Below are 21010 nucleotides of genomic sequence, written 5' to 3'. Positions count from 1 at the left end.
AGTGACCACATGACCACTACATGACAAAATCTCCATTGCCTGCTTCCGGTATCATGTTTTCCCTGAAAACATTCAGCAACAGCCACAGTTTTTTTTTTTCCAGTTTTTCCAGTTTCCTTGCCTGAACTGCCTTATGATGACAACCAATACATCCTTTTAAAGTCTTAACAAAGGACAATAAATGGCCTGCTGACAAATGATTAATGGTAGCCTAAGGGGTTAGGATTAAGAGTTGTAACATTCACTGCCTCACAACACTTCCATTCAAGATACCATGACAACAAAACAAAGCAAACTGTCAAATGGACTGTGACTGCAGATATTAGGCGTTGAATTGCATGTCGGCTCAGGTAAATGTTTGTAGTAGATATCAACTTGCATTGACGTCATGATCAAGGCACAGTTGTTGCACAGGCTTACTGCAAATCCAAAATATGGTATGTGGACAGTTAGAAGTCAAATCTGAGTCGGGCAAATGTAATTTTAAGTGTTATTTGAAACTGGATGCAAGTCTAAATGAAAAGTAATCAAAACACAATATCTTACATAGGTAACAAATATTATTTATGCAAATGTTGTCATACTGTTACTGTACAGTATCATTTTAATATCAAAGTAGAAAACAGGCACAGGATATCTGCTGTGAAATGAGATAAAATGATAAAAGATAACGTGCTTCCTTTAAAGACTGAACAGGAAGTGTTTCATCACAATTCGTAGAAGCTATTTTAGTGCCAGAAACTACCACACAAGTAAAGTGTGTAGGCAAAGACTTGTGTTATAGTTGAATTATAAACTGTTGCACACACTGCAGGGTAGAATTAAAAAATAGATCCACCCAGGAGTGTGCATAAACCATAGACTGTAAAAAGAATGGACGTGACGTCACCCATTGGTTTCAGTTTTGTGCCTCTTCTACGGGGATTTGAACTGCGCCATCTTGGATTTTAGGCGGCGGTTAGCCGGCCGAGAACCCGCCCACTGAACTCGAAGCAACCAATTAACGGCTGGTAAACTGTCTGTGAACCTGTCGCTCAACGTAATGTTCAGTGTTCACGGAGGTGGAAAACTGTACCATGCTGTAAATATGTTTTTTTAAGCTGTAAAGTCGGCTATTTTAACATGGATCAATTGGAGTTGCTCCCTTCTGGAGCCAGCCCCCAGAGGCCGCCGCGGTAATGCAGCTTTTTGAACGCGGAAGTGGTCTTCACTCGTTGAACTCCCCCCTTGGACTTCATCTGATGTGGCCTTGTTGCGTAAATGGGTAATTTAGTTTAATTCTTTTCATACTCTAACTTGTATTCAGTCTTGGACCTGTCATGACTTTTCTCTTGTTGTTGGACACACATTGAGTGGAAAGATCAGAGAGTGGCTAACTGGATGTAAAGAATGATAAAAGGGGTGGGTTGTCATCTCTAAAAATGGCAATGATAATCGTCTGAGTAAGACAGAATACGCCTAGTGCGGGATTGGTTTGTTTGTTTGTGTTTTGTTTTTTAACGCTACATGCATCAACCTTGATGTAATCAGTCTATAATTCAGGATACAATTATCTTTTGAGGATGTTTCATAACAGAATACACTGTGTAAATCACTCATGCTGTTATAAGCACAATGATTTAGTATCTTGTCTCAAAACTACGCCAACTTATTCTCACCATGATCTGTTTAGAGATGGAGGGGCACGGTATTTCCAGATTTCCCTCATCAAACTACACAATCCAACAACTCAAAAAAAAAAAACGTGGAAATACCATGCGCCTCCATCTCTCCTCCGCCGATCTCAAAACAACATGCAACGACAATTAAAGGTAATGAACCTTTGAAGTTATGAAAGTGAATGTTTTACTGCATCAGAACGGTGTAACAAAAACATCTTCAACACATTTTTGCATATACACATTTATTTAAATAAAAATTACACTCTTTTTCATAGAAAATAACACAATAGTCTATGTTGTGGTCACAAGACACTGGTGATACTGTTGGTGCTTTGTTATGATTTACCCCTGTGTCCTGTACTCCTGCACAAATCTGTTAGCATGCATGGCCATGACCATGGAGAAATCAAGTTAATGAATTCTCAAGAGCGTCTAATCAGGCAAAATCAGTTCAAAACCTTTTTTCACATTATGTATCGAGATGTTTCCATTTCCAAAAAATGCTCCCATGATCAAGATCAGAAGAAGCTGAGTTATCAGTTGGGGAATAGTTCAACATGATGAAAAATATGCACATTTTCTTGTTTTTGGAGCAGGCTAGTTTAAAATAGCATAAGCTAAGGGTGCTTTCACACCTGGATCGATTGGAGACATTGTTCCGAAACAGGGAGCGATTTACGTCAGAGTTCGGTTCGTGTGAACACAGCAATCGTGCTCGGATGCGGAACAAAACAGGCGGGCCGAGATCGCTTGGGAGAGGTGGTAGGCCGAGTTCTGGTCGAGGATCACTCCGGTTGGCTTCTTTTTTTTCGTGTTCGGGTCGGATTAGTGCTGAAGATATAGGCGACACAAAAGACTCGGATTGGCTCGGGTCTATGGGCTTCAACCGCGGTTCGTACCGTGTTGGATTTTAATTTTCAGCCCTGTTGAGGCCTCTCCTCCATGGAATTTATTTTGAAAAATTATTTCTGACCAATGAGAGAAGACTTTGTTAGCGCATGGCATTTGTTTACAACTTTGGACTATTTGGAACTGTTACCGTGTGTGAACACAAACGGCCCCAAATAAAGAATGCAACAGTTGTATCGGTTTAGTTGCTGAATCGGAACAAAGCAGGTGTGAATACGCCCTTAACTTACCTTAAAGGTTTAAGGTTTAAAGGCTTAAAGGTGCTAGTCAAATCATGCTAACTGGAACTCTGTATGCTATCTGTTACATAATGATGATTTGTAGGGAGTTAGACTAACCAAACCTACAGTACAGTTTAACATATTGGCATGAATCTCTTTCCTTTAGAGAAAGCCAATAAGTGAATATCCCCAAATGTTGAACTGTTCCTTTAATGACAGAACTCTCTAATATAACGATCTAAAGCAAAACTGATTCGAGGTAATCAAAAGTTACAAATTTCTGGCAAACCATGAAGCAAAATTTAAACTTCACAGAAATGATACATGCAGTCTCTTAGCAATAAAACCAACTCAGAGGGCGTAATCCAGCTCGGCATAAAATGTAACACATGACAATTTGAGGGTTTCCCCCTCATTAGTTCAACTCATCAGGTTCCCAAATGCAATTTAAGGTTGTTTCCACATTAAATTGACCTGTCAATTTTACAGAAAACCTAAAAAACTAGGAATAGCATGTAATTGTAACATAATTTTCTGCAATTACTACAGAAATAGCTTATCTGCAATGTGACTAGCCACATTATTAGATTGTCCCAAGGCAATGAATCACAAGTGACATGATATAACAACGCCCAGCCCAAGAGAACAGATAAACAATCGAGTTAAATCAATGAAGGCAGACGTCACTGTCTGGAAACACTGAAGACAGTCTGCAGTAAAATGCTATAAGTGCACTGAGGATCTATGTTCTTCAGCACCATAAACTCCATCATTTTCTGACCATTATCTATTTGAAAACAAGGCTTGAGCTGCTCTCGAGAGGTTTTCTTCCTTTCTCTGAACTGTTTTGTTCTTGTTATAAGAAAGTATAGATGAGAAGATACAAGGAAAAGAAAAGAAGGAAAAGGAAAATAAATACTACAATCAAATTGTAATAGCTTAAGTGATCGAACCATGATGAACCTAAATTATGCAAAAAAACAAACAAGTAAATGATACTGGACATTTGTTTTGCATTGCGGCAAAATAAATGTTTCCTGTTTTGTACCCAGAAGAAGAAATCCATTTGATGTAGATCCAGCCAGATTGGACCCATTGTAAGCCAATAGTTCTTTCTTTGCAAGATCATTCCTGTCACACCATTAATGAATGGCAGAGATGTTCCAGGTTGCCATCTGGCCTGAAGGTGTTGGATCCCCTCTCAATGTGAGAATAAATTAAAGTTTTTCGTCTTAGACAATAGTCTGGACTCTTCCTGCAGGCACTGATGGCATGTAGTACCGCAGATTCTTCCAAAAGTTTCTGTTTGAGTCCAACTTGATGAGTTTGTGGGTTCCAGGAGAAGACCTTTTCCACTTCAGAGCCCCTTGTTTCTTTTTGATGTAGTAAAGAGACGCTGGCAATTGGCTGTAATCCACTGGGCCCCCTGGTCAGAATTGAAGAGAATATTTACAATATGCTCAAATTAACACATCAAATTGTATTACTGCAGGCCCTTGCAGTTGTTTTGCCACTCTTATATCTGTATGTTATTTAGAGCCACTGTTCACAGGCAGTTATTTTAGCTTAGCCTAATATTAAGACTGGAAACCGAGGGAAGCACCTAACTGGACTCTTTATTACCACTGGACGTTACTGGTCACAGTGAAGAAACAGTTCAATAGCCCTAAATAAAGCAGTGGCATTACATTTCTGGTACCCGTAAAAGCAACTTGGTATTACCAAATACTAAATACCACAGCAGTCAGACTTGAAGCAAAATAGAAGTAGGGTACTATCTAAGTAATCCAAGGAGGCACCTGTCCTTGTATCCTTATTTTGTTTTCTATTCACTCTGGGGTATGTAGTGCAGAGTATAGTTACTGCATCTCCAGAATAAGAAAAGATGCTCCAAATGTTTTTTTTTTCTCTCTCTCTCTCTCTCTCTCTCTCTCTCTCTCTCTCTCTCTCTCTCTCTCTCTCTCTCTCTCTCTCTCTCTCTCTTTTTGTCATGCCATGGGTGTTCACATTTATTCGCAATAATTGTGAAAGTCCCGGTATGATGTTGAGTTTGTTTCCAGCAACCAAGGTAGATCAAAGTGTTTTCAGTCTAACTGAGTCCTTTTGGGTCTCAGGTCCTTGTTAAATATGGAAGTGTATTCGAGTGGACTCACTTTCAGTCTCATCAGAATCTGAATCAGAATCAGCACAGATGTGTTTTTAAAGTTGATTCTTGCAGCTCTTAGTAACCAGAGCTGAAAATGTTTTTTGTGTTCTTTCTAATCGGTCTGTTAAGATCAACCTTGGGCCTGTGAAGTTTGTGATGTTGTCAATGCACCATCCATAGCTACATCTACAGACTAGTTTGCTAAGTTGAGGAGCTTTTTGCATCCAAGAGGACTTTTTGCATCTATAGATGGTAACATGTTAATTTCTGGGCCAGAGGAGGGCTGCTCCTCAAACCTTCAACCAAACACAGTCCTCACCAATTTCAACCAGAATCACTCTGGGCTCGTTCTGGGTCAAAGCGTCGTAGATGCCAACTTTCTGTTCATAATACATGTGGTTGTGTTCGTCGTGTAAAGGTGAAGTTTCCACTTCTTTGCCATCAGATAAGCTTGACTCTTGTGACAGGATGATTATAAGTCTGCGGCACTGTTGCAGTGTAGCAGAAATGACGTCTTGCACAGCTGTAAAAGATCAAACACAGGAAGCGGAGCAAGTTGAACATGTTATCACTGCAAACTGAAACCTACCTTGATGCAGCAGTCGTACTCAGCAAAAAACAGGACAAAACAGAAGAAAGAAGAAAAGCAGACAGATAACTTCTGACAAATACCTGCTGAAATGTCCCCACAATTTGTCGTTCTTTATGACTGTACATTTTGTTAAAAAGCAGATGATTTAATCTCAGTAACATATGTGCAGAAGAGAGCTAGCTCTATTTCCTACGGCAACCAGTAGAGATAACACATTACACAAGGTACGCTGAAGAGTTTCCTTTATTTCTAGAGGCACTGTGGAGCAATATGGGTCTCTGTTGTGCGTGTCTGAGAAAGCACATGAGGATGCAATAATATACGTCAACACACAATTGGACAATTGTGGGAAAGGTTAAAAGGAAACAAATTAAAGTTTTTCCACATAAAGTCTTAAATATGAACCAGGTGAGCGTCTCATCCTCACCTTCTCCAGGGCAGTCGTCCCGTCCTCTAATGAACAGGGAGTAGCCATGTTTTTTCTCCAGCACCTCAGGCAGCAGCTGCAGAGCAAAGCTTGCCGTCTCAGCTGAACTCAGGGTGTCGTGATGGAGAAAGCTCACATAGGCATCGTAAAGCTTCCCATCTGGAGCTGTGGAGAAGACAACAATATCTCTGTAAAGCTTCAGATAGCACATTCACAGTCACTCTGTAACGCTGGTGTGGGTATTTGTAAAATCGGAAATTGGAAAAAATCTGAAGTGGAAAATCTGTTGCAAAATAATTACTCATACAGTTATAGTCATAGCAGTAGGTTCATTACCCACTATTTTTAGCGCTATTTTTAGCAGTAGGTTCATTACCTTCATTACCCGCTATTTTTAGAACGGCTGAGCTGCTCAGAGCTACGCTACGGAGGCTCATGGGATTTCTTGGTTTCCCTCATCAAACTCATCAAATACACAATCGAACAACTCCAAATGCGCATCAGCGGTTTTGCATGAATTTACCCCAAAAACAACTCTGTCTCGTAACGTTCCGTTATTATCTCATAGCGTGGTGAATGTGCAGGTCACAACTTGTCCACCAGAGCGTTTTGGAGTTGTTGGATTGTGTATTTGATGAGTTTGATGAGGGAAACCAAGAAATCCCATTAGCCTCCGTAGCGTAGCTCTGAGCAGTTCGCGGCTCTGCTCCGCCGTTCTAAAAATAGCCTGCACTGACAATTAAAGGTAACAAACCTACTGCTATGACTGTAGGGATTATGGCAATGGGCCAATTCGCCAAAATGTTGAGCTATCCCTTTAAATGATACAAGATACAAGTAGAAACATGTCCATACATTTTGAAAATATATTTTGTACATTGTAGATTTAGTTTATGAGTTGTTTGTCTTAGAATACATTGTTAACAGTTGTTGTATACAGAGTGGAAATGGTACACATTTTAATGTAGATAAGATGACGCGATAGAGACAAAAGTTAACTGTGGTGTTGCTTTTGGACTTTAAACAACTGTTTATGCCAAAACTAGCTATGTAGCAATAGGAAAATGCTCATATAAGTATGGAACAAAATTTGACAGACTTTTGATAAGAGATAACTAGATTTGTTGAAAACCTTCAATCAGCAATCAAGCATAAAGTGTGTTCTTGGTGGTATCCGGTCCACTGACCTTGTTTGGAAAGAATTCTCAACAGTCTCCTGTACGCCAAAACCACATCTACTTTAAAGCAGAGGGAGGCTGCAGCCAGAGCCAGAGTGGCCAAGGAGGCAGCAAGGCAGAGAGCAACACTGGTGTAGAGAGCACTGTGGTCAGCTGCAGAAGGAGACACGTTACCAGTCATTTAAAAGCCTGGTTTGACTATGTTCAAGCTGTAAACGAGTAATACTGGAAGATTTTCAGGAATAATTCATCATGTATCTTTCCAAGCAGCTACGGTAATGGTATCACATTTCAAACATGAATGGAATTCGTCATTTGGCTTTACTGCTACAAACATTTTAGGTTCAGCGTTGTTCGGATTTGTTTATTTTTGGCTATTTTGTGCTATAGCCTTTAGAGGTTATTTCATGTCAAATAGAAAAAATACTGTAGAAAAAAGTTACAGAGCACTGTCAGTAACAGGCTCGCCGGATCAATACCATACATTATTTGACATATCCTTTGGGATATTCCACATATAACAGCCATAAGCATTGATTGGCTCCACTTCCTTGGGTAATGGAAACTCCCTGCAAGAGCTCTCTAGAAAAACGATAACTTCATTAACTTGGCTGCACTATAAAAGGAAGGCATATCCCTAGAGCTGTTGCTACAGTAGGAAAGTTGTAGCATCAGGATTTTCCCTTAACTGGAACAGTGCGAGGCGCCCAGATCAGTATCTTGGACACAAAAAATATATTTGAATTCTGAAGACTCTTCTTTTTTTTTTTCTTTAATGGAAACAGGCAATAGCATACACAATGTACACACTGACAATACACTAACCAAAACAGACAAACAGAAAACAAAGGACAGAACAAACCTCACGACATAATAAAACAGGACCAAAACAGGACAGAAAAGTAAAGAAAAAAAAAAAAACTACAACAAAAAGGGATGTAAAACTACTTAAAGCAGAAGTGAGTGATATATTTGTGTTAATATAAGTCTTAAATAGTTATATCTTCCGACAGCAATCACTTACATAGAGTGTTTGGACTGAAACACGGGTCTCTCAGTCCCTCTGCTCTGCTCTGAGCCGAAGAGAAAACATTTATCGTATCCTACAGTTTTTATCCAATGAGGAGAGAGAACGGCATGCAGGGCTGTGTGTGCAGCCAAGGAACGCCGTGAATGTGGTGACGTAGCGACGAGGACTGTTATGGTGCGTTCAAGGAAACTCGTATTTTTCCGACCGTGAAGTGGTACCAGTTCGATCTGGTACGAGTTCACCGGTCGGAAGTTACGAGTGGCCGTTATAGTGACTTTCACCGGTAAAACAGGTCGGAAAAACACGAGTGGGTTGCCTGGAACGCTACAAAGTCGTAAGTTGTGACTTGAAGCTGTAATTTACGATTTCAAAAGCCTGCCTGGAACGCAGCATTAGCGAAAACGACCGGATCACTCACTTCTGCTTTAAATTAAATTAACAGTAACTACTTAATATACATTTACTCAAACGTAAGTTTTTCAAATTTTTTGTTACGCATTTCCACCTTATCTTGATTTGTTGCGATAATTTTCATGTTCAAAAATGAACCAAGTTCAAAGATGTTTTTGTTTGGGTCTTAAAGGCCCCATGGCATGAAAAATGTGATTTTGGTTATTTTTTTGTGCTTGGGGAGGTCTCTGGGCCACGTACTGTATATACTGCCCCATGCATCAAACTGGTCATAAACGGAGAAACGCACACCGCCCATTTGTAGGAACTGTCTCTATATAAATATTTTCCCCAAAAGAATGATAAATACAATCTGCAGGCATTTTGCATCCAGTACTCCCAACAAAATATTTAGAGGTGTAAATTCAAAATTAATCTTTTTGGGTCTTAGCCACTTTTCAATATCTCTTCTTGCATCAGTTCAAAACAGTGTTATATATAGAGAGAAGAGAGGGGAGAAAAGAAAATACCTTCTCGAAGGATCACCGAGCCAAAGTTCTCTCCATTGGGGTTGCACACGTTGCAGTTAAAGGAGAGATTCAGGAACTGACGTTGAACATGAGGGATAGACAGAATGGACAGACCGAAGACCTTTCCATTTTCATTGTAACTAAATGGAACACAACCAGTCAATCAATCAATCAATTAACCAGGATACAATCTACAACTGCTACATGAAAAATGCCCTTCGAAAATCTATTTATGAATAAAACTGACACAATTTAGCTTATTTTGATCACAGCCCAACCATGTACAGTATAGGCTGAAAAACAGAAAACAGAGACTCACTATGAAGAGGACTCATTCAATTCCTCGTAGTCGTCAGCAAATTCTTTGCCAACAATCCAGTACATGAAAGTCTCATCGTTCATGCTGGTGCCAATGTAGGCTACACACCGCAGCTCGAGTTTCATACCTGGTAATTGGTGACATTAAAAAACAAACAAAAAACACGTCACTCTACACAATGAAATTGTAACTTTCAAATGAAAAAAACTCTTTAACATCTTACTATCTAACTTGTTTGATGCACCTCACTTTTTTACCTTTTGCGTTTCTGAATTAGATTGTGTAAAATTCCCAATGAAGAATGGTATTTGGTGCATACATGTATTACGCAAATGACTGGAATGCGTTCTTTGGAAAAACAGTTACCGGGGAGACTGGTGTCATTATTTGGTTTCACAAATCCTCCCCTGCTGAAAACTGATAAGTGGTGACTCCTTTCAGGCTTGTGGTATAAATATTCCAGAGGTGAAAACAGGAGAGAAGTACTTCTTCCTTCAACCTGTGCTACTTCTGCAGCCAACTTTTCCTCAACATTTTGAAAATACTGATATGTTGTACACGTTAGTACAAAACTCACTGGCCCAATCGACAACCGGTTCTTTTCTCATTTACTTTTTTAATAGAGACCAAATCACGAGTAAACGTGAAAAGATGACATTTTATGAGATTATTTATCTCACAGACGTATATTGTGTCACTATTACTTGATTTTAATTTGTGACAAGGTATTACTTGCCTACTTCAACGGTCATCACTTCCTTTAGAGGGTACATCAGGATGGGTGGTTGAGGAGGTTTTTCTGTAAGGATTAAAGAAATATTTAGTGTAACAGAAAATAATACAGCACTATATAATACAGGGGAAGAAAAGTCAAAAAATAAAAGGAAAAGCCAAATGTAAACTGAAGATAAACTCTGAGTGGAAGTCCCTGCAGCTGGAGGAGACCCATGTGTAATTTGAGAGGCTTTCACAAACACAGTTTTCCTGTGTCTGTCCGCAACTTCTTCAAGCAATAATACTGAGAGCTTTTAGTCCATGCAGATTTATTATTTGCACAACAGTAAACGTGGGCAAAGAGCATAATGATGGTGGAATGATGAATAATTATCCATCTGAATGCAACTAAAGTGATTAAAATGATGGCACGCTTGACTGACTAACTTACCGATGTCGATAGTCATCTGAAAGCTGCGTGCAGCAGTGTAACTCTTGCCATCCAAGCTAATGTGGACCAGACAGGTGTACTTTCCAGCATCCTTCTCTGAGACATTCAGCAGTCTCATAAAGCCGCCCTCGCTGACAGAGATGGGTGTCACAGGGCGGCCGTCCTACAAACAGACACACAGGCTGTAGTGATTTCTAACAGTGAACAAAGAAGCTTCAACTTTGTTTTGTTGAGCACTTTTCAAAAAAAAGTTACAAGATGACTCATTCAAGCCCATAAAGTTTAGCTGACAAATAAATGAAGCAAATGACTTGAAATTGAATCCAGAAGCCAGTGCGGTTTTTTTTTTTTTTTTTTTTTTAGGAATTTAGACAATCCAAATAAAACCAAATGAGAAAGTGAATTAGAATCAGGAATATTTTGCATTTTGCACTGTCAATATTTAATAAAAATAAATGAATAATAAAAGAAAATATGGTTTTTGTATAGGGACAATACATAACAATATTGCAAAACACGGTTGCAATAATCATTAATGTTGTTAACAAATAACCTGATGAATGGTTTGTTCAATTTTCACTTAATGTAAATCTCAACACACTTTCTACTTTGTACAGAAGGGGGCAGTGTTGCATGCAGCCAGAATACACACAACATTGTATAGAAATAACAAAATAAATAGTTCTATCAACCAGAAATAAGCAATAGATGTACGCCCCTGGTTAGAAATCACATACTCTCCCCTGATTTACCCACTGCTCTCTAATCTAATATAAACATGGCAGATTTCCGACACACAACCAGATACACCAAATCATGCAAGGTTGGATGTCAAGGTGTGTTGGACTGCTTTGTGACATCACAAAGTTACAGAAATCCTGGCAACTTAATTCAGGCTCTATTTCTGAATAGAGCCTGTGTGTTTCTATGTGTGGAACAATAACCAGCATGTTTTCTTTGTACTCAAAACAAACTAAACCAGGGACTAGCCTACATGATGAAGACATACACTGGGAGAAGACATAAAGTAAGACACAAGGATGCATCATGAATAAACAGCACATGGATGTCATGGGGTTGTTTATACCTTCATCCATTGTATGTTCCTTGTGTTATTCAGTCTAAAGATCTCTGGCTGTTTGCAGGGAAGACCTTCACTGATTCCCTTCATTTTGGATACGCTTTCAGATGGATCAGGATAATCTCCAGTGGACACCGACACCCTAAATGTTATGTTTGACGATCCAGACTCACCCCTAGACAGAAGGAAACCAATGGTGACAAATATTGAGAAAAGGCAATCCTTAGTTCTGTGGAACAGGCTCAGCAGACGTATAATACTATGAACTAATCTCCACAAGATTTAATGGTATTAAAGTGGCTCTACTTTCATATCACTAGCCTCTCTTCCTCCCTACAATGACCTCATTACTCAATATGAAGGTTAAAGCAAAGGATCTTCTGAAGAAATCCTAAAGACCTGCGTAGGGCTTATGTGGAACAGCTATTACTCTGATGACCTGTTATAAACTGTTATGATAATGCTCACTCCCACAACCTGGGATGTACACTTAACTGTCTAGACACATCTGAGGAATTCAAAGTTTAGAAAACTTTGAGTTTTCAGGATCTGATGCAGTCAAAAGTACAAAATTGTACAAGAGTTTGGTAACACTTTACAATAAGGGTCCCTTAATTAACGTTAGTTAGTACATTATTAAGCATTAATATATAAACTAATGTGTTAATTAATGCTGAGTAATGCATACATAATAATAACTAATTACATTATTCAACTTTTAAATGTATTAACTAACTTTGAGTAGTAAACATTAATTCACTGCTTACTAATAGGCTACATTAATTAATGTTTCCTAATCCTAAATAATACATAATAATGATTGTTAATATATCTGTAAATAGTTAAAGCAGATATCAGCTTCACGGCCGTTTCGGCTAATGCTGCGTTCAAGGCAGGCTTTTGAAACCGTAAGTTACAGCTTCAAGTCACAACTACGACTTGGTAGCGTTCCAGGTAACCCGTAGCTCGTGTTTTTACCATCCTGTTGTCTGTGAAAGTTCCCTATAACGGCCACTCGTAACTTCCGACCCGTGAACTCGTACCAGATCGAACTGGTATGACTTCACAGGAAGGAAAAACACAAAGTACGAGTTTCTTTGAACGCACCATGAGTTAGCAGCCCCCGCCCTTGTCAGGCATCAATTGGTCCTCGTGCTACGTCACCACATTCACGCGCATCCCTTGGCTGCACACACAGCCCTTCATGCCGTTCTCTCTCCTCATTGGATAACACTTGTATCCCACAAGGAAAATTTTCTCCTCGGGTTACAGCAGAGCAGAGTGACGGAGAGACTCGTGTTTAGGCTGAAATACTTCATGTAAGTGATTGCTGACGGAAAATAGGACTATTTAGGACTTATATTAACAAAAACATTCCACTGATATCTGCTTTAATTAATGCTTAATAATGTACTAACTAACGTTAATTAAGGGACCCTTATTGTAAAGTGTTACCAAGAGTTTTTATACCTTTTCTCACAGGTATAGCTTCCATTATGAGCAGTCTGTACAGGTAGAAACCACAGTAACCCATCCCTGACTTCCACTCCACTTGGCAGGGTTTGGTCGTGTGTTCCCTCTCTGCTCCAGGTCACATTGGTGTGAACGTCAGTGTCGAGGCAGCTCAGCAGAAAGAGGTGGCCAGCGCTCACATGGTAGGTATCTGTCCCCCCTCTGTGGCCTGGATGTGAAAGTGCAAGGGGAGATCAGTTATTTCTCATTCAGTATCAAAAATCAAACATTATGATGACAGTATCTATATCATGCACATCATTCTTGTAGAAAATACAGGCCATTCATTAATTGCCTTTTCCACTGATGTTATGCACATCAATATATTTCCAAAACTATCTGACAGATTTTTGTGAATGTGGTTTAGCATTAAACCAATGAAGAACTGATCAGTTTCTGACAGCACAAAGGGAAGGTGTGCTCTCTATTCATATTTAGGCTAGCTGTTGCAATGTTTTGTCACGTCAAGAAAAAGTCAACAGTTGACAATATCCAAGAGACTATCATGCTAGTGCATGATATTTTCACAAATTGTCACTGTTCTGTCACATGCACAGTTACTATATAAATGCAGTGCAAGTGATGATGATGATAAGAGGTGCAGATGCTCATTCACTTTTATGCAAAACAAAAGCCACAAAGGACAAAAACATAGGCAAAGGCAGGAAAAGCCAAAGTCTCATAATGACTGTACTGCAAAAGGAGATGTCAACATTGATTCATTGCCCTCACTCATAGACTGTAAAGCTGTGAAGTGAAATGACTGCTCAGTGACTCACTTTGAGCAGCTATAATCCAGCTTTCACTTTGTACAGTCACCCTGAAAAGCTTAGTTGATGCCCATATGCTGAGAAGCTATAGGTGTCTGAATAACAATGTGAGGTTTACAAGAAAGTAATAAAGAAAATAAATATTATAAAGCATGCTAATCTTTTAATTTTCTACCTTTTGGTTCATTACGAGCGCTTATTTACTCATTTCCGGTCAACTGTTGCAATGCTGCATTCAGGCAAGGTTAGCTGAGTGGGAAAAAAGAGGACCTCGTTGTTAATACCTCACTAAAACATTTAAAAAGAGGCAAAAAAAAAAAATTAGCTGCTTGAAATTTTCGAAGAAATTAGTTAAAGTAAAGATAACCTGTGTGACATAGCCTGTATCATATTATCTAAACTGTACAAGTAGCGTAAAAGTAGTTTTTCCCTCCTACTAGATATTCTTATTTAAGATCTCACCTGAACGCAGCATAGGGCAGAATGCAAATGGCGGGCAAATTAAACGACGAGTTAAACAGTGAAACTCCAGTGAGACAAACTCTAATAGTGGAAAGAGACCCAGGTCACCGTACCGACCGTACTTGGCAAACAGAAGGAAAGGAGAAAAGGGAGACGGACAACTTAAACGATAAAGTCGTAAAAGCAAGTAAACTTGAACTGTAGCTAGCTAGCTCCAGTGCTAGCAAACCGTTGCTTTGCTACTCTGCAACCATAGTAACTGCTCCTTTCCTTTTCCACATAAGGAGATGTCTACTAGATAGAAGAAAACAGTCCCGAGAGTTAAAGATGGCGGCTCTCCAAGTGGCTCCCCAACTAACAACACAAGGTAAGACAGCCAGGTAACTCTTTTATCAGCTGCTGAAATTGATTACAGGCGTGTTAGCTTGTTTGTGTAGTGTGTGTGTGTGTGTGTACTGTGGGTTGGGTGAACTTTGTGTCACTTTCTTTTATATAAAATTACACAAATAGGACAGACGCCTCCAACTTTTACTGTACACTGAATATGAAAGAAATGTAGATGTGCCTTTTGTGATACCAGTGAGGAACAGGATGGGGAGGGTTGGCTAGTAGTAAAGTAAGTGAGCATTTATTTCATTGAGGATAATCTCATTACAGATCACATTGTCCTGACTGTATTTGTTCTTTGATATCCCATTTTGATGTCTGTCATGATACTGTAAGATGCTTTTTGTCTGCCACTGTTTAGTATTGCAGCTCTTGTGTTATGCCTAATTTATAAGCCTGTAACAAAATTGAGTGATTGATGCTTATTTTTGAAAGGAGGCCAGGGGTGCTGGAGTCTACTGTATCTAGGTTGCCAATCGTTACAGGGCTGACACATTTAGGGCAGACCACAATTTACACTTATTCACACCAGTACATTGACTAATTCGTCACCTGATTGTTACAACTGCCCAGATAAATTTACTTAAAGAGGCTAAATCATATCATAAAGTGATATGTTTTGTTGTAGCTGGGTGTACAATATCTTTCATAAAGGCTATCATGATATCACAGGTGCTGTTTGATTAGTCCTCCTGTGCAGTGTAGTTTCCTGGATTGTCAAGTCCTGTCTGGTGGTTCTTCCAGCACGGAGGAAGAGCTTTGTTTGCCAGTTGCTCTCACAGACGTAAATCAATTATAGTGGGGCTGCTTAAGTCCATTTTTGAGCTGAATCGTTCACTTCATGGTACAAGCACCAAATTTGGTACAAATGATGTCCAGGACATACCTTCTAATAAAAGTACGTTGCCCAGCTGAAAATCCAAGAGGGCCGCCAGTTTTCAAGATGGCCGCCTCGTCAAACGCGAGGTAGAACTTGAATTAACAGAAGAATGTTATGATCCAAGCATCAAAATGAATGTATTATGACTGGAATAACTCGATGGTGTCAATTGAATTCCAATATGGCCACCAATTTTCAAGATAATGGCTATTAAATGACTAAAAAGTAGCGTTTTCGCGTTTTTTCTTCAGTTTTCTGCAATGATCTTAAGTGAAAATCTGCAGAATTCTGAGGGATGTGTTTTTTGTGTGAATCATTTGTGAAAATGTGTCCAAACTTTTGACTGTCACTCACCACACACACACACACACACACACACACACACACGCACACACACATACAGCAACACAAGCGTTTAAATAAAAGTACTAATTTAGCAATATAAATGATAATTCATTAAAATTCTGTGGTCAACATTTATTGGTTAGTAATTTTTTATAAGAGTGATGTCAAAGCACAACCAGGGCACACTGGTGACATCACTGCTGTGAGACTCAGCATGGGGTTCAGTGTCAGCTTGTAGTGTACTAACTGTAGTTGTAGTTTACTAACTGTTGTAGTGGTGTACTCACTGTAGTTGTAGTATACTAACTGTTGTAGTGGTGTACTCACTGTAGTTGTAGTATACTTTAGTGTCCCAAATGCTATCTAATAAGCCCCTGTATAGACTCAACTAGAAGTTTAGTTAGTTGTAGTATTGTAGTTAGATAGCCGCACCTGAATTGACAGGATGTGCCAGCGCGGGATAGCCGAGCCAAGAGTAACGGGGCTTTAGTTACCTGGATGGTGTACAGATGGCACGGGATTTATGGCACTGGATGAACGATCGGGCTAGGTGTAGGGCACCAGATACTTGAACCTAGTTGCATCCCATATTCCAATGTGCTATGATATTTTGTATGTTTGGGTGGTAAAAGGATAATCCCTCGACCTTCAACTGTATAAGATGTCTGCCGATAATCCATTGAGTTGTGCTACTAAAACTGACTGGAGCAAGTGTTGCCTCTGTCAGACAGATACAAAAGCAGCGTTGAAGTCTCCCCCTACCCGTTATGAGTGTAGTTCTGACGGCTATTCCATGATAGCCAAAAACATACCTCTATTTCAGGCAATCAACCTGTTGCCCATCAGGTTAGACACATCCAGATTGGATGATGGAGGTGGCATTGAGGATACATTGAGGCGAAACGGTGCAATGTATCACCAAAATTGTCGCAAAATGTTTAGCAACTACAAACTCAAGCGTGCCACTAAAAGAGCAGCTGAAACTCAAAATGATCCTGGTGAAGGACATCAAAGAATTTGGCCAGGGTCAGTCCATTAGGTGGTTGCCAATTCATGATATGGTGGTGAATCTTGGCCCAGAGAAATCCAGTGGCATGCTGTTCTTCCATGCCTTCACTGGCTGCGATGTTGTGTCAGCTTTCTGTGGTAAAAGCAAGAAAAGTGCATGGCAAGCATGGGAGGTTTGCCCTGAAGTTAGTCCTGTCTTCAAAAAGCTCAGCCAATACCCACCTATCATAGAAGATGCAGACCTCAACATCCTTGAGAAGTTTGTCATCACCATGTATGACAAGCAAAGTACTACATGCAAGGTTGATGAGGCAAGACTGGACTTGTTTGCTCGGAAGCAAAGGTCTTATGATGCCATTCCACCAACAAGCGCATCCCTCGTTCAGCATGTGAAACGGTCTGCTTTCCAAGCTGCCTGCATATGGGGCCAAGCAACAGTGTGCAAAATGCAAACTGAAAGTCCTGCCAACTGGGGCTGGCAAAAAGATGGTCAGATCTGGCAAGTTCTCTGGACAACCCTTCAAGTTCTGGATCGTAAAACATGCAGCCTATGCTTTGACACCTTTTCTGTGTTTTTATACCGTTATCTAAAAATTAAAAAAAAAAAATAGCCTATACAAAAAAAAAAAAAAAAAAATGGGGGAGACAAAGACAGCCTTTACGTGGCCTCCCCTACAAGTAGCTTACAGGTCCAAAAGCTTTAAGTGAAACTAATGTCTTTGTTTGTGAGTGTTTTTTTCATTTAATTCGCATTGTATCATCATAATATTCAATAATTTTGATTTTCTAAATGCAGAGTTGTATTTCTCATGTGCAAAAACACATATTTCAATGTATAAACCATCAGAATAGGACTATTCAATCAAAATATAGTTCAAACGCTGTTTCAAACCACTTCGAATGGCGGCCATCTTGAAAAATGGTGGCCACTTTGTTTGTTCAAGTGGGCAACGTACTTTTATGAGATAGTAGGTCCAAAAGCACTTGTGTACCAAATTTGGCGCTTGTACCACAAAGTGAACGATTTTTCATTAATGTGCTCCACTATTATAGTGTTGGGACAGTTGAATGTTATCAACTGGCCATTGTGGTTTTGACACACTATCCTGTGATAACGCCTCTATCTGTGTGTTATCAGCTGATTGCACACGTTTATTGCTGTCATAAATTTATGGCCATGCTCTTCAGCTGGCTTGTCAAGAGAAATTTTACCTGCCCTTGATTTTCTGCCTCAAATTATGTGAAATCTTGCTGGAACAATGTTCCTCCTACAAAACCTTAAATTTGCTTGATGAAAATTGAGGTTTTACAGGCCCATACCTTTCTTCTTATGTGTCATCAAGCAATCAATCACTTTGTTATGGGACGACATTTAAGTGGAGAGGAAACTAGATGTTTTTCATCTATTTTTTGACAGTTGAACTTATCAATGCAGTGGTTTTCTTTTGGTGACTCAGTGATGTATGAGGATCTCTGAATACGTCAGTAGAAGAGTTCTGAAAATGTTACGTGCCCCCGCCTTCTACATTTCATGTGGAAGAAATAAAGTAGAAAATGTGACTTTTTGCTCACAGAAAACTGATGCAAAATTTGACCAAACTGCATTTAGCTATCAGTTTTAGTTGTAAATGTATTTGACTTTTATTTTAGAACTTCAGCCTTTAGAGCTGTTGTGTATATTGTGTAACCTAGTCATTACTAATTTCCTTGAACACAGTGCTGACGCATTTCAGGTAAGGGACTTCCTGAAGACTCAACCATAAAAGTCTGAGAGTAAGTGTTTGCCATCTTTGGCCTATTTTAATTAGAAAAAGGCAGCTTGAAAACACATTGGTAAATCATTTCATGTCACAACGCAGATGTAGTGCTTGTGGTCTGCTGCTCATAGCTTATCTATCAAGATATCGTTTGCACTGATATTGAGCCACTATCTGTCTTTTCATAGTGTCATTTCATCATTGTCACTTCACTAACGGCAGATATCAGTTGTGAAGAGGAGCCATTTATCTCAGCTCTTTGGCTTGTCAAGTTTAGCTGACGCTTTGTCAGAAACATGCTGCTCTGGGTGAGAGTGTGGGAAATGGGTGGTATAATTAACACATGCGCTGGCATGGAGAATGTCTGTGAGCTATGCTAAATCAACAAGATAACATAATTAGCTGTTATTTTATATTTTTATGCATTATTAAAAATTTTGCGGATAAACTTTCTTCTGTGCAAAAACTGTGTGTATCTGTATTTTAGTTCTAAATGTGTTTATGCAGTTCATAACTATATTTTCCCATGACCAATGAATGACCAAATTATTAAAATACAGAATTTCTCTGAAAATCAGCCAGGGGGCCAGCCTCAGGCACCAGCAGACAATCTATGCTCTAACTAGGTTAAGGGTCGCTTCCTGTATAACCAAATACTGGTATGTGGTATTGCTCGTGTGAGTCTCCTGAGCTTTATAGAGGAGAACAGTTTATGTGCATTAGTATGCATTATCCTGGTTACTACCATGCAGCATGTAATTAGATTTTTTCTCTGATCTTGACTGTACAGAAGCAAGACTTGCTTATTTTAACTGTAATAGTGATAGAAGATGCAGTCACTGCCCTGAGGCTCTGACTCTTTTTCTTTTTTTTTGCACTCTTTCTCTGTATTTGTGCATAGATTGACCATCTTTATGACTCACTATACAAATCAGAAATCAGCTAAAGGTTCACTAGAACCTTGCCAATTAAAGCCCTGACAGAGATGAGGTATTACTTAGTTTAGACCTTGATAACTCCAGGGACAATCAAGATTCAAGAAGACACTTTATTGTCATTGTACACATGTGTACAACAAAATTTAAGGTGCACAGTCGGGTACGGACTCGTAAAAAACGAGAGCATAAAAATAGAATAAATAACTAAAACAATGTACATCACTCACGCATCATTCAATCACTGATTCACACACATTCTAAAGCATCATGTACTCAGTACCAGAGTACCAATATACCCCGGCCAATACAGACACAGTACAGTACAGTGAGTACAGTAAGACAGTCGAAATTGCACATTCAAATATTGCACTACACAATAAGATTGTTAACATTTGTATATTGGCCTAGGTGTCAGTTTCAGAATAGACCCCAGGCGGTACTGTGGAAATTCAAGTTGTAACAGCCATGTCACAAACTGCTTTTCTTAATGTATTTTACAGGAAATGTGTAATACAAGCAGGTAGTAACAGCTGGGTGGGGAATTCCTTACAAGTAACCTCAAGCAGGCTTGTAAAGTGCTGGTTAAACAGGTTATAAACAGGAAATTCTACATAGAAGCTGCAACGAAGGCCCTGTCTGATACCATTCAGTAATATTGAACACATTTTACATAAATAAAGCACAGCATTTTTAGAAATTTAATATCTGAAAACTACAAAATAGTTCATGTTTTTCAGCTTCACCTGATGTGTATATAACGCTGTCAGGGACAAAACTGAAACTGAAAATGCTTAAACTAGGAGTCAGCAACTCAGCAACCCTTCGGTGTTATAAAGTTCCTGTAAAGCAACCAGAGTCAGGTTGTCAGGAAATTAGAGGGTTTTCTTAGAAGAATTGTTTTGATCAGTACTCACTGTGCGCCACATAACATCTCAGAGACAACAATGCAATCAACAAGTAGATCCAGCCTGTCGCTGCCATTGTCCTCATCTGTGGGATTTAACAGGTCACATTTCATTAAAGTCCTTTCAGTCATGGCTCATATTCTCTCACCGCGGCAACTTAACACTGCAATAATTAAGGTTTCTTGACACATTTCCTGACAGGTCTGACTTGAACAGACTCCATGGTATGGGGAAGTGGGAGAAACCCAGCTGACACAGAGGGCAGGGCTGAAACACTCCCAGTGTTGTCCTAGGAAGTTCCACTGATTGGGTGCTTACATGGAAACATTTAAATAAACTGGATCCACCTCTGTTGGGACTTTATTTCAATCTACCACATCTCTCTCTCACATCATCT

At 39.4% G+C, this 21010-nt stretch overlaps 1 protein-coding gene across 1 annotated transcript; it reads right to left on the bottom strand.

Annotated features, from left to right (window-relative positions):
- Positions 1–3967: 3967 nt before the first annotated feature.
- On the bottom strand, positions 3968–20808 carry LOC311004063 (interleukin-1 receptor type 1-like). Its single transcript, XM_083996011.1, has 11 exons — positions 20623–20808; positions 13120–13330; positions 11656–11824; positions 10569–10731; positions 10140–10202; positions 9404–9530; positions 9085–9224; positions 7144–7287; positions 5957–6121; positions 5257–5460; positions 3968–4217 (listed from the first exon to the last, which is right to left on the bottom strand). The coding sequence occupies exons 1-11, from the start codon at positions 20696–20698 to the stop codon at positions 4024–4026; spliced, it is 1656 nt and encodes a 551-aa protein (XP_083852137.1). The 5' UTR covers positions 20699–20808; the 3' UTR covers positions 3968–4023.
- Between the last annotated feature and the right edge of the window lie 202 nt (positions 20809–21010).

This window comes from Trachurus trachurus (genome assembly GCF_905171665.1).
Source record: "Trachurus trachurus genome assembly, chromosome: 21".
Lineage (NCBI taxonomy): Eukaryota > Metazoa > Chordata > Actinopteri > Carangiformes > Carangidae > Trachurus > Trachurus trachurus.
Note: the sequence above shows the minus strand (reverse complement) of the source record. Positions and strands in the feature narration are given on the sequence as shown.

Coding starts and splice junctions, on each gene's coding strand:
- LOC311004063 (XM_083996011.1), bottom strand. CDS start 20,698: ATGAGGACAATGGCAGCGACAGGCTGGATCTACTTGTTGATTGCATTG. Junction 11,825..13,119: donor AGCTATACCTGTGAGAAAAG/GTATAAAAACTC, acceptor CCTTCTGTCTAG/GGGTGAGTCTGGATCGTCAA. Junction 10,732..11,655: donor GGAACATACAATGGATGAAG/GTATAAACAACC, acceptor GTCTGTTTGTAG/GACGGCCGCCCTGTGACACC.